Source organism: Perissodus microlepis, chromosome 5 (assembly GCF_051167445.1).
Source record: "Perissodus microlepis isolate ML-2025 ecotype Zambia chromosome 5, ASM5116744v1, whole genome shotgun sequence".
In the NCBI taxonomy this organism is placed as follows: Eukaryota; Metazoa; Chordata; class Actinopteri; order Cichliformes; family Cichlidae; genus Perissodus; species Perissodus microlepis.
In genome coordinates, this window is record NC_140465.1 from 23,963,086 (window position 1) to 23,979,760 (window position 16,675).

General features: G+C 37.7%; 1 protein-coding gene across 11 annotated transcripts in view; it reads left to right on the forward strand.

The window, feature by feature from the left end:
* slmapa (sarcolemma associated protein a) overlaps positions 1 to 16,675 on the forward strand; it is a 75,524-nt gene that overhangs the window by 24,340 nt on the left and 34,509 nt on the right. For 10 of the 11 annotated variants that reach the window (XM_084928954.1, XM_084928952.1, XM_084928951.1 and 7 more), the window contains exons 2-4: positions 35 to 182; positions 3,048 to 3,120; positions 15,777 to 15,813. In XM_084928954.1, the coding sequence (XP_084785080.1) occupies positions 35 to 182; positions 3,048 to 3,120; positions 15,777 to 15,813 (258 nt within the window). Of the gene's footprint in view, positions 1 to 34; positions 183 to 3,047; positions 3,121 to 6,770; positions 7,434 to 15,776; positions 15,814 to 16,675 lie in introns of those variants that run through there. The other variant, XM_084928962.1, reaches the window with a different exon arrangement.

Genomic DNA, 16,675 nt, shown 5'->3' on the forward strand with positions numbered 1-16,675 from the left:
ACATGGTTGTGACCTGTTGTTTTGCATGTTTCAGTTCTACCTGCAGGACACTAAAAGCAGCAATGGGACATTCATCAACAGCCAGAGGTTGAGTCGTGGCTCGGAGGAGAGTCCGCCCTGTGAGGTCCTCTCCGGCGACATCATCCAGTTTGGCGTCGACGTCACTGAGAACACACGCAAAGGTACAAAGATCACATGTGGAATATGATGACATACAGTGATGTATTATGGGGCAAAGCACATATTTTATGCTTCTCAGTCAGCATACATAATGGACAGAGGATTTTTCCTTACTCTTATAGTTAATAATGCACACATGTCAAGTAATCACACTTGACTAACCTTCAAGGATGGCTCTGGGCTCATTTAGCTTTGGTCATATGAGCTAATGCATACATAGACACCAGAGAGCGCATATTAAGGTCAGGTTTTCAGCTCTACTTAAGCCATTTTCATACTGGAGTTCCAACAGGCATTAAACCGGCACACGAGACTTCTGTCAGAGGTTATGAAAAAAAGACTGATCTATGCCTTTTTACAGATTTTAGAAGATTATATCAAGTTAAATTATATAATAAAAAATATACAGTTTGTTTTACCAGAAGAGACTCATAACTACTTTAATTCATCAGCAATATGAAAATAAGTCACTAGGGTCTAGAAACACGTTTTTGTTTTCACATCCTGGATTTGCGCCAGTGCATGACAAGCCAGATAGCTTTAGAGAAGTGTGTTCTGGGAACTGTTGTTATGCATTAAAAAAATAAGCAAAACGACAAAAAGCTGTGTCTAAACAAATTTAGTCTCTGTATACTGGAAATAGGATATGTATTTATTCTATTAACACTACCCCTTCACAACAATAGTTGTCTTAAGTTGCTTTGTACTATAAGAACCCCATCAATTATGAGAAAGAGAACACCAACAATCAAATGATCCCCTACAAGAGCGAGGAGGAAGAAATCTCTTTTAACAGGAAGAGACCTCAAACAGAACCAGACTCGGGGAGGGGCAGGATCTTCCGTGGCCAGTTGTGGGGTGAGAGGAGGGGAAAAGAGAAAACAGACAAGAATAGAGATGATAGTGGCATGTTACCATACAGTTATTGAAAAGACGGGAGTAAAAAAGAAATGCTCAGTGCTTCATGGGAAGTCCCCCAGCCACCTGAGACTGTCGCATAACTAAGGCATGGTTCAGGATGACCTGATCTAACTAACCCTAACCAGAAAGAAAGGTTACACACAAGCCCTTTAAAGCAGAGATGGTGTCTGTCTCCTGATGGACAGCTTGGAGTGGGTTCCACAGGAGATCCTGACAGCTGAAGGCTCTGCCTCCCATTTGACTTTTAGGAACTCTAGGAACCGCAGATAAACCTACAGTCTGAGAGACAAGTGATCTATTGATATACATGATACTATACGGTCTTTAAAGCATGATGGGGCCTGATTATTGAGGAATTTCTATGTGAGGCAGAGGATTTTAAATTCAGTTCTGGACTTAACAGTGAGCCAGTAAAGTAAAGAGAAGCTAATATGGGAGAAATATGATCTCTCCTTCTAGTCCCTGTTAGTACTCTCACTGCAGCATTTTGGATCAGCTAAAGGCTTTTCAGGGAGCTTTTAGAACAGCCTTATAATATTTTTTTCCCTATTATCAAAAATAAGTAAAATCCCAGTCCCTCCATGTGACTCCCTCTTTTCTGTCCATCTGTGTGCCTCTGCACACAGTCAGCTCACATGCTGATCCAGGCACTACAGCACGTGTGCTTTCATTTAGCTCAAAACAAACCACTTCTTTGTTGTTACACACAGGACACAAGCTTGACCTGGTAGCAGTTACTGTTTATGGCAATATTTTTTTTACCGTTTTGATGGTCACTGTAGTGGCTATATTAATTTCTTAAAGTTCTCTCTTTCTCTTATATTTAATATAACCACACTACGGACAGACAAAGCACCTGTTTTTGTAAATATGTAAGAAAAATTGTGTATGTTTCTGTTCTGTGTCCTGTGTACTGTTTGTTGTATATGTGTATTTCTGGCTGCTGTTACAACCAAATTTCCCCTTGTGGGACAATTAAAGGATTATTCTATTCTACACGTTGTCGTTAGCAACAGCGATGGCAAAACCATCGTGTGTCCGCTTGTTTATTTTCCACATAAACCTTTCAGAATAAAGCTCAAGATCCTGTTGAGACTTTTTAAAATAAACTGAATCACGTGAAAGAGTATGCATAGTGTTTACGGATGAGAAGCAAAAAAGAGCCGTCAGGTGCTAAAAAATAAACCTTAGACTCAAACGTTAGAACAGGCTTTTCCCCGCAGCACGCCATGTAATAAATACTCACAAAGAAAATGGCGGCCGTTATAACTAAGGTCTAAAAATGTATAGTTTCATGCATTGGTTAAAACATTCGACTCCATGTACACGACGCCCAGCTGGAAACACTTCACGCAAGTCAAGCTGCCCGAGATTCACAGAATTTTCAGAAAATGTAACATTTTTGTGATTTATATTGTTATCGGGACGATAGAAGTCTTATATCGGGATATGAGATTTTGGTCATATCGCACAGCCCCAGAAAGAAGCAACATACGCTCAAATACTCAGGCACTGACTCCCCATGTGTTTGACAATCTGTGGAATAACCTTCAACAGGGCTGAAGGTAGTGGTAATACAACAGCGCTGCAGCTACTGGTGAAAAAATTGCCTTTTACTCGTGAGCTACTGGTGATTACTCTGAACCATACCTAATTATAACAGTTGCCCGGTAATTGTACACCCCCACATCAGAAAACCTTCAATAATATGAAATTTGATACCTCATAGGATTTGTTAATATGGGCCAGAAAGGCAGAAATCATTTCCTTAAAAATTATGAACTTTGACACATAGTCAGCCCGGGCTGCATGTTTGACATGGATTCTCTAGAGTCTCTATATTCGCTGATGATCCAGGACTTTGTATATGTAAACATTCTGCTCTGTTTTATTTCGTTTTCTTCATATGAACAATATTGAAGTGTCTTTTCTCTTTTTGTCTGCAGTCACCCATGGCTGCATCGTGTCAACAATCAAACTCTTCCTACCTGATGGGATGGAGGCACGCCGACGAAGCGAGTAAGCACCACTCACATTGATCCATGAAGATTTGTTTATCTAGTAATAACAGACTATATTTTTAACAAAGCTTTCTACAGTTTCTACACTACACATTCTTCTGAAAAATTGGGATTTATTACTGCTCATTAAAGCAACAGTATACTGATACAGACTTAACCAGATGTCGTTGTCGATTTAATGGTTAGATGCTTTCACACACATACACACACACCCCCAATTTCTGCTTGTGTAGTGATGTGATTATTATCAGTCTAGTTGATGATGAGGGCAGTTAATGAGCTGAGGATAAGGGTCTGCGAGTGTGTGTTGATAATTCTGGCCTGTGTAATAACCTTTTGAATCAACTGTTCATTTGAGTTTTAGGGTTTTTTACCCCCCTATTTTTCTTATATTGACTCATGCTGAGTGTTTACATGTCTCTTTGCCTTTCTTCTTGTGTGTTTGTGTTAAATGGGCTGTAGCTGACCAGCCGCCGACCCAGCATGGAACTTCCTACTGTACTCAGAGTCCCACTTGCGTGTCTGTGTGTTTGTAATTGGCTGGACGTGTGCATTAGTGTTACTGGGGCTCAGTGCTGTGCTGGGCAGTGCCATATGCTGCCATGCTGCTCAGCTTCCAGTCTGGTAAACCCATCAGCCACGCTGACCGGAGTCCTGGGTCTGGTTTGTTCATGCTGTCTGTGCTAGAAAACAAAAAGCTGGTTTGCAAAACTAAAGGACACCAAGAATTAGTTGTTAACAGTATGAAAACATTCACAAATAATTCAAACATGCCCAATCTAATGATCGACTATTGTTCCTAAAAATGTGTGTGTTTGAGATCTATTTGTAACTGTTAATCACATTCTTCAGGAATCAAACTGTATTTTACATGTTGCTAAAATGTGCGGCACTTTCTTGTTGTCACACGTGCAGGACTTTAAGATTAGTTTGCCAAGTCTAGCTAATGTTAGCAGTGCTAGCACTTCCTTCCACACACAGGACCGGAAAACACTGCTGTGGTCGAGTGGTTTTATTTCAGTTTGCTCTGACATGTTGCCTATTTAAAACTTCTTGTCACTGAAAGAGAGGGGCTCCTACCTTGTGCCATGTGGCTGCATAACATCTCACCTCTGGTAGTTAACTGGTTTTCTACTTAGTATAATATGAATATTTTGTTTAAGTAACCACATAGCATTACTACTGACAACTACTGAAATCAACAATGTTTAAATCTCTAGATGACAGGCCACACGCTTCTCTAATGAATAAAGCTGAGGTCTTGGGATGCATTTAGAGCTTACTTTGACTGTTTATCCAAATTTGGACATTGTGTGATACATTTTTCCCAACCTGGAAAGACGGCTTTTCATTTACAACTGCTTTTTGTCACAAACAAAGCTTCACGAAGTGAAGATTCTGATGCACAACTAGGAAGTGAAATCAATAAGAATTGGAATATAAAAATAACCAGGATGAAATAATCCATTAAGACATTTGTGAGACATCAGATATTAGTTACCAGGATTCTGATCTGAAATTATGAGTAAGTTTGCTTTTTGAACAAGTGATCATCAGTCACTTTCTGGTTTCTAGTATGTCTTTGCACAGGAACAAAATCATTTCAGTCTCTGTAATTTTTTTCCCTTGTCTCTCTGTCACTGCAGATGTGTGGTATTTTAGTAGTGAGTTGTGATGAATTGTTACGACCCCCTCTCCTAGGCGGCAGGAGGGGAGTAACATACACAAGCCCCCACACGAAAACTGAGTGAAATAAAAGGGCCGTAACAGAATTGTCCTGGTTTATTTTCAGATGTGCAGGTTTGGATTGTAGTTCAGCACAGGTTTAAGAAGTCCGTCAATTAACACCAACGGTAGTATTTTATCCACATGGTCAATAATGCATGAAAGTGAATGGCGCTTACCTGAGATCTAAAGAAGCGTAGACCTCCAACATGTTCTGTGGGGAAACGACTGTAGTCTCTAGTTTGACCTTTGACCTTCAGCATCTGTTATTATATCCACATGGGAATATTACGGGTTTGTTGTGTTGGTTTTTGTTTTTTGCCCTTTATCACCGTTCCTCTCCCCCGCTGTTTTTCTTTCCCTACCTCTCTTTCTTTCTCCCTTTTCTTTCCCCCAGTCATGTCTGTCCCATGTGTAGCAAGTGAAAATAAAATAAACAATAAAAGCAAAGGTGAATCAAGTAGACCAATACGGCAAGTAAAGGAAATCAGTTGGGCATCTTTCTTTGCCTTTAGACAATAATTCTGATGGCAAAAAGAACCAAACGGGACAGGCGGGAAAAAAAAACAAAAACAAAAACAAAAACAATTACGGCATCATAGACTTAAAGAGCAATGATGCTACCTTCTGTCCCAGGACCACATTTGACATTTTTTACCTCCAACAGGTCAGATTTCTCCTTTTTTTTTTTACCATTTCCTTTAATCAAACAGCTCTTCTTATTTAACTAACAGTTGGACTCTGTCTCTAGAGTGCTGCTGAAGGGGAGGGATGTCAGAAGATTTATTAATAGCTGAAGAATGTCTCAGCTCCCTGGTATTAGAATTAGCTTTCTGGAGATCTGCCTACAGCTTTATAAAGATGGTTACTGTGTTTGCAATTTTACATTAAACCAAAGCTGGGTCTTTGAAAACTTTGGCTGTGACAAATGTCCACAAGAAAGAAATAAATGGAAAGAAGGCAAATTCCACTTTTTATATAGCAGCACGTTTAGAACTAAATTTCAATAAAAAAAAAACCCAAAGACCAAAGAAAATGCACAGAAGACGAAAAACGACAGTTTCATAACAATAACTATGCTTCAATTTTATTTTATGAACATCTTTATCTATATAATGAACTCCACTCTCCTTATAACCCTTTAAAGATACTCCCCAAACTGAACCATTTTCAGATTTACATCTTTATTTAATATCCCCTTTCTCCACATTGATACTGCATTTCTAATTTCAAACAACCACTAAATAAACATTAATAAAAATTATTTAGTAATGTGAAAACTTTGTTTACATAATCTGTGCTAGACTTTTCCCACAGTGATGTAAATTAGTGTTGTTGACAAATAAAGTAGTTTTGATAACTGACAATGTCATTATTATACAATATAAAACATATGAGGCACAGGACTGGACTTTGTGCTTCCCCATAAGTATTTTTCAGCAGTATCCATTTCCACATACTGATAACTATTTAGCCGTCATCTCTTACTCTAAATATTTTCTCTATAATATTAAATGCTTTTTATAGATCAATGAAAATGTATTGAGTTTTAATGCTGTTTGATGCTCAGAAGTCTCCATAAAGTCCTCTGAACAGCACAGCTCGCTGGAGCCTCTTCAATTATAGTTCATGTAAAATAGGAGGTAACAACGTGGGAGTGTTTCCTTATTATTCGGTCTTCCATCTAATCTAAAACACCTGTTGTGACCTCACTGGATGACTTGTGGCCAGAAATGTTTGTAAGTGAGGATCAGCAGTTTTCTGCCTTTGTGAAGTCATTTTTTCCCACAATATTGTTTATGTGGTGAGACACAGAAAAACACATACAGATCCAAAGAATAAATTCGAGCAAGTTGTGTGTTAGTGTTCCTGCATTGCTCTGTTCAACTACTTCTTTAAAATAATGAAAGTAAATTTTATAAGGTAAACATTGAGCTATGAATTATTAAAGTCTGGCCTTTGCATGCGTCTCGTGTCATTGTTTTGATCACAACAATAGTACTTCTTTGTCTCCCCTATCAGTCTGTTACTGCTGTCCGTATTTCCGTAAAACACTCACGCATACTTGTGGTCATGTGGTTAATGGGGGTGTTTCATTTTCAGATTCACTGCTCTTCCAGCCAGGTGAGCAGGACAATAAAATGTCAGCTCAAAAATAGGTTGGGATTAAAGATGATAAATCAGTTGCCAAGTGATTTATCCAGGCTACCTTTGACCTCCCACAAGATGATAAAGGTAGTGAAGAGTCATAGTTGCAGCAGAGAGGAGTGTTTCCTCACAGTGAGTGCCAGGAGGGGTGGAGCTACAGTACCTTGCACAAGTTAAAGGAAGAAACTCAGCTGTTTGTTCAGAGGGGAGGAGCGGAGAGACGAAGAAAGCAAGTTAGTCTTAGACTTCATGCGCTCTGTGGAAAAGTAGAGAAGAATCAGCTGCTTCCTCTGAAACCAGAAGAGAAATGAAGTAAAAGTTAGAAGCTGTGGAGGGGGGCAGGCATTTCTCAGAATAGTCAGGGTGAGGTAGAAGCTGAAAGGTGAACTTTGGCCTGTGACAAATCACTACCTGACATACGAGGAGAATACCTCCCAGGTAAGGTCTTTGAGGTCCAGAATTTCAAGCAGGTTTCTGGGCAACACTGGTCGGACTGTTTTCATGCTTTTGATATTTACAGAGCTTTAAAGTCAAATAGTACCATGACCTAAAGTTTGTGTCTAAACAACAGTGTGTTGCTGCAGCTGCTGATTGTATCTGTTCAGTGTTTCTCATTGAATTTCTGTATGTGGTGGTGACAGGGGAAGTGGCTCTCTGTGTGACCGTTCGACCAACCTGTGCTTTCTTTTATAAATTAATGAATAATAGTTTATATTGTTTGTGACAGTTATTAATTAGATGCATCTTTGATTTCTCAGCTCGTAGACAGACTTCAGATCCACCATCTTGGTCTGTGGGTAGCATTGTTTTGTGTTGTTTTGTTAATGACCTCAACATGAGCCAGTTCTCCACTTGATGCTGGTTGTGGTTGGGATAGGCAGCAAGGACAAGAAATACAGTTACCAGCTGCAGTTTGAGGTGATGAAGATGGAGCCCTTCCGAATACATATTATACCTGGGAACCACAGGCATTTAAAGTCTGTGTGTGTAAAAAGTAATTGGTGGAAACTAAAACTAGCTTTGCAAAATATTAAAATTCAGTGAAGTCATTGCTGTTCCTGGTGTGTGGATGCCAGCATTGTTACAGAGTACTGGAACTGAAGTATTTTTTAGATGTTGTTAGTTGTAGTTCCATATTAACTCGCATAGGAATGTTTGCTCTATAAATTTTAACACATGTGCAGCAAGACTTGTTGATTAAACTCTGGTCATTTTTTAAAAGACCGCTCTGGCTGTTGTTAAATGGATACTGAATGTTTGTGTGCAGTATTTTTATTTGTTTTACCACTCGAGATGAAATTGGACTATATGTTGCCAACAAAACTAAAATGAACTAAAGCTGGAAATCTAAAAAGGGACCTGATTGGTTGTTTGTTCAGGTCACTGTTGGGTTTCTTAAAGCTTGATGTGGCAGCTGTGTAGAGAGCTTCTTTATACTTTTTTTATTCTTGGCATTTTACATTATCGCTTCAGAAACAACCTGCTCATTATCAAAAGTGTAATCTCTAAGGTTAATCTCCTGATGCTGTCCTCCTGATCTGGAATCCTTTTAAGCCCGTTGGAGGCCCAGAGTTTAAATTTATTGCCTGCACTTCCTGCGGTGATCTGGTTAGGGGGACTGTATTGAGGCTAGGGGTTTAGTATTTTTTAAATACTTTCCTGATGTTTTTTATGGTTAAAAAATGGGATTACCACTCCAATGTTTTTTGTTTTTTGTTTTCACTGACAGTGGAAATACATGGGTCTTGGAAGCTTTACACCAGTGAGACATATCAAAAGGCCAGTGCAACAGAGATGAAGAGCAATATCAAACCTATTAGAGGTCGAAGAGAAATGTGCTGTCTGTAAAATACTTTTTTTTTTTTTTTTTTCTATCACTGAACCAAAGAAATCCACCTATCAACTATTTTGTCTTATAACCTTTTATGTGAATTGTTCCATCACATCTATGATAAGACTTGAGATAATCGTGGACGGATCCATCCCACTGATTGGCCCAAGTGAGCCGAGGATGGTTTTGAGTTTTTGGTCAAGATAAAATGTCAGTTTTGTTATCCTGCAGCTGACTTGTTTATCTAGATAACATTTCGTAATTTTCAGTTCAAACTCTTGTGTCACACCTCTCTACCCTATTTACTCCCACTTTGAGAATGTTATTAACTGGTGTTATTAACTGTTTTTAAACGTACAATTGTGTTGCTGCCGAATTTCTAATCAATGGATCCACGTCTAGTTTCAGCTTAAATAAATTCAAATAAATCTACAAACAAATCTACAAAATCCCCTTTAAAAGAAAAAAGGTGAACAAAAGATTGAGTTTTCAATAAAAGACTGCTTTAAATTGCAAGGACTGTTTTTATAGTATAATAAAATAGCACAATATTGACGAGAACATAAAGAAACAACAGAAAAGAAGGAATCAAGGAATCAAGCTTTTACGCTTCCTTTTTTCTTTGTAAAAAAAAAAAAAAAAAAAAGTGTCCCACTAATAAATTAATTGTTAAAACTTTGATGTAAAAGCGTCTTTTGATCCAGAATTTCCCTCAACCACGTTTCTGTTTTTTTTTTTTTTTTTTTTTAAATAGTCTGTGCTGCAGACATATTTTAGTAAGTAATAGATGACCATGTAGAGCTATGTTTGTGACAGAATGAAGTGTTCTCCCACAGTGTTTTAAAAACATGCGCGTATGCTGCAGATGGAAACTACTGGCAGCCTTTTGCTGGACTGCATGCAAAACACTCAGCCTTTTTGTTTTCCTGTTGCTCTGCTCTGCACTTTGTGTGTCCGTGTAGGCAGACTTGATGATCTTGTGAGCCACAGTTGAAGATCTGTGAAATTAGATCATGTGATGGCGTAGATATTGTTCTATCTTTTTAAAAATGTGTTGCTTTGGAGCCATGCTTGTCTGGTCTGTGCAGGCAGTATTTGATGACTGGAAATGAGTAATTTTCTTGATGCAGTCAGAATCTGCTGTAAACAACTGCTGCAGAGCCTCCTGAATCCCCTGAACCGGCCTCTGATCCTTCCTTTTCTTTGTACAATGGAAATCATTTTTGTCCTGCATGTTTACTGTACTTTTCTTTATTTGCTTATTAAGAGAAGGCATAATTGCTTAATGAGATTGTGATTAAGATATTTATCTAAATAGTGTATTTTTACTGTTCAGTCATGCTCTTTTTTTTATAATTGTTTTTACGTTATTGAGCTATTTTTTTCTATCAATATTTAGTTTAATGAGCTATTCGACTTTCAGTTGTGTTCTTTTTGTTATGAGTTATTTGCTTTAGCTGCTGTGACATAATAATTTCCTAACTTTTTTGGATAAATAAAGTAAATTATATGAAATACAATTAAAAGAAAAAAACAATACCAATGTAAGAAGAAAAGTTTAAAGTAATTGTTTTTCCTGGCATTGAGTGGATAGAAATCTTTTCTTGTTCTTTCTGGAAACTTGATAAATAAAATGCCTTCAAGCTGAAGTAAATGTACCTCAATTATCCAAATTAATGGAATCAGTTAAATAGATGTGTTTTTATTAGTTGGAGAGACACATTGTAACTGCAAACTTAACTGTGATGATGTTAACTCCTTCCCCCATAAAGATGACATTTACTCTTAATGATGAGTTTTGACCCCTCAGTACATATCAATAAAGACATGGTTTGACGACCATTAGAAAAGTTTCTCCATTTTTTCCAAGGGTAGCTGCACAGCCAGAGACCACCCTTTATTAACTTCTGATGCAGTCATTTTGTTTTGTAAGCAGGCCTGAAATATGACAGAAACTCCTCAGTTTAACTTTGCTTGAGTTTAACTTGCCTTTATTGTAGGACCTTGAATAGAAAAATGTTAAATCACACCTGAGAAAACAGGTGTCTGCTCACCTTTAAAGGCTTAATCTGCTAGCATGATGTAGCTGAATGACAACAAACAGCCTATTTGCAAATGATTCAAGGTCTATTTATGTTGCCATAAACAGACCTGTATAACAGGAATTCCCATATTTATTTTGATATTTAAATTTCTTGCAAAACATGCCCAAAATATCCCGTGATACATAAAATATTCTTCTCTGTAAAACAAGCAGGGGAACAAGTAAAAACTGTAGTAAAGTTTGGTATGTGAACTCTCATTAAAAAAGGCTTTTTGGTCATGAATTGGCAAAAGAGAAAATGTACAAAAAATGTAAGTGCCAAAACGGCAAGCAGTGCAGTTTAATGACCTGAAGGGTAGTTTCTTTAAAGGACAGTTATCTTGGCTTATTTACGTTTTTTTTTTTTTTTTTTTTTTTTTTTTTTAAACATTTTTGGTGCCTGGATCAGGGTTTAAATGGTCAAAATGAAGAAGATGGATTATAACGTTCTGTTGTATCTAAGAAACCTCATTGTCTTCACTGTACACAAGCCATTAAAAACAAAAACCCATATTTCTGTTATGTATGGGTAAAGAGAGAGGCAAAAGGCTAATCATTAGCATGAGCAGTGCTGATATGAAGAGGGTATATGAATACTAGAACTGCTGCCAGCTGTTATGCACAGAAATTAAAGTGTGACAGCGCTGTGACTGAATGAATGCAGCAGGAACAAATTGTTGGAACAACACAGTGAAGAAGAATCATCATCCCTTCAGGACAAGAGAGTCCTCTGGAAGTGCCAGTGCCCAGCATACAAGTGTTACAATGCTTATTTGCTGGTATCCAGTTAAAAAAAATATGACTAGGAGATTTTAACAAGATAAGAGGAAACATTGAATACTGTATGAGAGACTAAAATATCTAATGTTATGACATATTTAGGAGGATTGCAGTTTTTCCATTTCTTCTTGCTGGGTGTCATGTGATCAGCAGGCAGTGGAGCTCTGATATGAAAACGCCCAACTCAACATAAAGTACTGGGTGTTTACTGTGATTGATGATGTGGCTCTGTGGAAGCTGTTTGCTCTAATCTCTGCAGAGAACCTGCTCTGCTGGTCCTAAATGTACAAAAATCCTTTTAAATCACTGCCTTAACCTTTTAAAGTGCTTTTAATTATTTTTCTGACCTGCAGTTTTGGCCTTATGTACAAACTGAGGTTAATGAAAGTGCTTTTCTCAACCCATCTATTTATTCACTGCAGTGTGTCGTGTATTGTCATCTCATTAGTTTGTGAGGTACTGCCATTCAGAAGAAAGTTGCCTAAAAATAGTGAAGATAAAACTGTAGGCTTTTGTTTTTGTTGTAAGACAGCAGTGGTCTGTGGCTAAACCATTCCCTTGTTCATGGTTGTTTTGTGGCTTCTTCAGTGCACCTGTTGTTACTTTGAGTTGCACCAAACTGATAAAATCGATGTACAATAGTTTCTGCATCTTCATTCTTCTGAGCAGAATTTTACATGCAGCTCAGTAACCAAGCAAATTTGAGTTGGAGTTATAAGTATGTTCAGCTGAAGTGTGTGCTGCAATCCTTTTTATAAGAGAAAATGTATTGAAAAAAGGCCTAAAATTAAAGCTGTGGTGGCTCCATAGATGTTATGATGGAAGTCCAGCTTGTTCTTGTCTCCTGTAGAAAAACAAACAATTATTGATTTGTAAAATGTGTTTTTGTCATGGGAATTCATGCGACCCGTGAGTTTTTTTTGTTAAAGGAGCTCTGCGTTCTCCATTTCTGCAGTGAGTAGTGACACATTAACAGTGTTAAGTTATTTTTTTGCCCAGAGTTGAATTTACCTTCCTGAACTGTGACTGTTTCTACGTAATCTCCACACTGTCTCTCAAACAAACCTGCATGACCTTGCTGTGCTGTAAGATTACAGTACTTTGGGTAAACACTGCACAAAATGACAGAGGCCCTGTTTCTGCGGGGCAGAAACTGAAGGTTTCACACTGTGGTTTTGGTTTAGATTTATTCTTCATTCAGCTCCTGTCAAAACTACTGTGTTTTTTAATTAATGCAACACAGAGAGCAGTGGAAGCGACTCACAGTGACTGTACTATATTATTATGCATGGTTTGACCTAAGGAAATGGAAGAAATGTGATCCTGTGGAGCAGTGCAGTGTTAAAACAAGTGACCTACAAATTTATTGCACTGGTTTGTGATTTTTAAAATGAATGCATTCATCTTCTGACTGCTATATCCTGCTGTGTCCTACATATCTTTACAATATGAATCCCACAGTTTACTGAAAAATTCAGTTATAATAACAAAGTTAAATCCATGGTATTACAAGAAAAGTGATGTTGTTAAAGAATAATTTAAATGGAAAGCTATAGAAGATGGTGGCCACTGTCTCTAAAGAGCCAACCAATAGCCAAAACAGGAAACAGATGAGCCAATCATTTGTTGCGCTTATGCATATGCAACAGAAGATGTTCATGACAGTTTCCACTGTATGGCTGGTATGTCTACATGCTATTGTGGCTAATATGGTAATTGGTTAGTACAAGTGAATGGTTTTTATATCCTAGTGACCATTAAAAGCACAGATACATATTTGACTTTGTGTACCTACCTAAGCAGACACAATACAATGATTTCTGCTTGAGGAGACTGTATCAGGATATTCATGAGCCTGAGCTTTTGGTTCACAGGGATCATGTGTGTTCAAAATTCTTGAGCCATCCTTTATTTCTTTATAGAAAGGCTTAAAGGGAGAAAAGGTTGAAGTATGCCAAACTGCATAAGAACTGGACTGAAAATTAGTGGCAGCAGTCTTATGGGCCTGTTGCAATACCATCTTCAAAGCTTCTGATTGACCATCAGAAGCATGACCATCAGTCATGGATTGACCTCCCCAGAGAACTGGACCTCAGCATTATTGAAGCATTGTGGATCATCCTGACAGAACAGAACAAATGGCAGGCATCTGTTTTTCCATCTGACTTTGAAACGTTGGCCATGTTTGATATGAACATCCACCACTGCAACTATACATGACAGGAAATAAGGAAATGGATAGTAGATGCACTCTAAACTGTTATTATGTTTGCCTGCTCTAATTTCTGTTTATTTCTTAAAGAAAATTAGATTTTCTGAATTCATTGAAGTTGATCTCATTGAAAGTACACAAATTTTAGCTTAAATTTTTACCTGTAGCTAATGTTACAACTGATAGCAGTATAACCTTAACAAAACTGTATAGTCAACTACATGGTTGATTTTCAGGGTCTGACTGAAAATGTTTAATTTCCAGGCCTACTTGAAGACTTTGTTTGTTTGTTTGTTTGTTTTTTTTGTTTTTTTCCATCAGACAGTGATCTTTTCTTGGAACCTTGCAAACTGTAGTAAAGTAATTGTATCCTGTGCTTACACATCTCACTTGATTTGAGTGAAACGTTTCAATGCACTGTTTGGTGTTTTATTGGTCCATATATGTGAGTTTGAGATGTTATTAAAGTCAGACTTTATGTAACAGGATATTTTTGAGACTGGCCTCAAGTTGTTGTCTGCAAGCAAACAGTCACATCAATCTCTGACTTTTCCTGTACTTTAAGGGAAATCCTCTCAGGCTTAATCATTGACTGTGTTTGATGTAATTGCAACAACCACACCACACTGATCCAACATACACAGCAGCCACTGCAGTGTGATTCAGTGCAAGTTCACTAAAAGTTAAAAACACGTATGTGTTTGAGTGTTTTTCAGGCTGCAAGTGAAACTGATATTGAGTATGTGAATTAAATTAGTCAACTAATAATATTACTTAAAAAAAAGAAAGAAAAGGAAACCAGTTATCTGCCATTTTGAAGTAACACATGGCAATATTTATTTGACTCTTAGGTTTCAGTTTTATTCCAGTATATCAGGGTACTTAGGAATTTAGACAGTGTGATTTCATGTCTTTCCAAAAACAAACACACAAACAAAAGATATCCACTCATCTTCCTATAAAAGTATCACTGAGATACTGAGTATTGTTATTAGTGTATGTCACATAAAACCCACCTGAGTGCAGTCTCTAATGGAGCATTTAGCTGAGCTCAGTGAGCTGTGAAACGTGTGAAAACAGGTTAACTATTAAAAATGGTAATAAAAAAAATACTAATACTACAATAATTATTCCTACTGCTACTACCGCTATTACTGCTACCACCACTACTAATAACTGACTGGCATTTTTTTTCATACACTTGGTCATAACCAGGTTATTATCTTTTCTTGTTAGTTTCCCCCTTTTATGGACTTTCCTGTCAACAAAGGTTTTGTTGCAGGCTATAAACATGATTATGTATGTTGCAAAGTTAGACATTTTAACGTGTGAGTCTGTACCGACTAACTCACTTTAAAAGCCTGCCTTAAGTGGCCATTAGAGGGACTGCAGTTATTTTCTTCATGAATTGACTTCAGTTTTCAGACCTGGAGGTTTTTGCTTGATTAAATTACATACAGAAATATGTAATATATAAATGCTCACTTTTTATTTTTCCCCAGTTGCATAAATAACCTATGAACATAACCAAAGTTTTAGTCTGAAAAGTCTTAGTTTTTTTTTTTCTCCTTTGTCTTTTCCTCTGCTCTTCCCATCTAAAAATTGTTGCAAGGCTCAGTTGCTGAGTGGATATTTTTATATCAAGTGATTTATACCTGGTGAAATGTCAGAACGGTGTGGGAAATGGACTGCTTGTTGCCAGTGACTTGGTCGTAATAGAATGAGTGTTTTATTAAAATAAGCTGAAAAACCGATGTCACAAGACTTTTCCAGGAACATTTTTTTTATTTCGGTCTCCGTGGTTACTCCATGTGTCTTTGTTCTTTGGTGTTTCTATGGTGACGAACTTTTTTCTCTCCTCTCTTCCTCTTTCAGTGTCATCCAGCCTCCGTTACCACTACCTATAGACAAGGTAAGAACAGAAGTATGTATGTGTGTGCGTGTTTTTGTTTGTGTTGTCCTGTCCCATGTCAAAGTGTCTCTCACTCACTCACATGTAGGGCTACACCTCAGAGAAGCATCTAAGAGTGTGTGTTTGTATTTCTAACACACATAAGTGGTCTTTAAACACACAGAGTGGAGTTAGTCAGCTGACAGAGGAATGCAGAGATCCCTGCCAGTTGGTGCTGCAGCATTACAGAAATCCTTCATGTGCATCAAGAAGCAGGATTTTTTTTTTCTGCCACTGTACAGGCTGTGGTTTCACATACATTTAGATGTTTGTCCACTCAAGTTTAAAAAGAAATTTGTTATGTTCTCAGAGCTAGGATGTGACCTCTCTAAACTGAAGTCCCACTGCTTTTGGAGAACTATTTGTTTGGATTCATAATTAGGGGTGGGTTTAGATGATCGATTTATCAATTAAAGTCGATTCTGGCTTGGATAACGTGATATCGATTCATTAAAATCCTGAATCGATTTTTAAATATAAATTTATTTTGCCTGAAATGCCAGAATCTCAGGTTAAACCTCACAAAATTTCTACAACCACAAAACAGCTAAAACAGTAAATAAGAGCAGGTACACGGATTCTGCACAAAGACGTAAACACAAAACGCGGACCCAACGCATCCGAATCAGTGAGATGTCGTCTTTCTCACCCGATGCACGTACGCGGACATGCCGTCGGGGCTGAAAGCCGACAGCTCACTGATTTTGAAGCATTGGCGGTGCTTTGTGTTTACGTCCTTTTGCGCTAGATTCTGAAGCTACAGGTTTTATCTCTCTCCAAACAATATGAACCAGCAGCCAAAGACGATCCAAACTACGCTTCA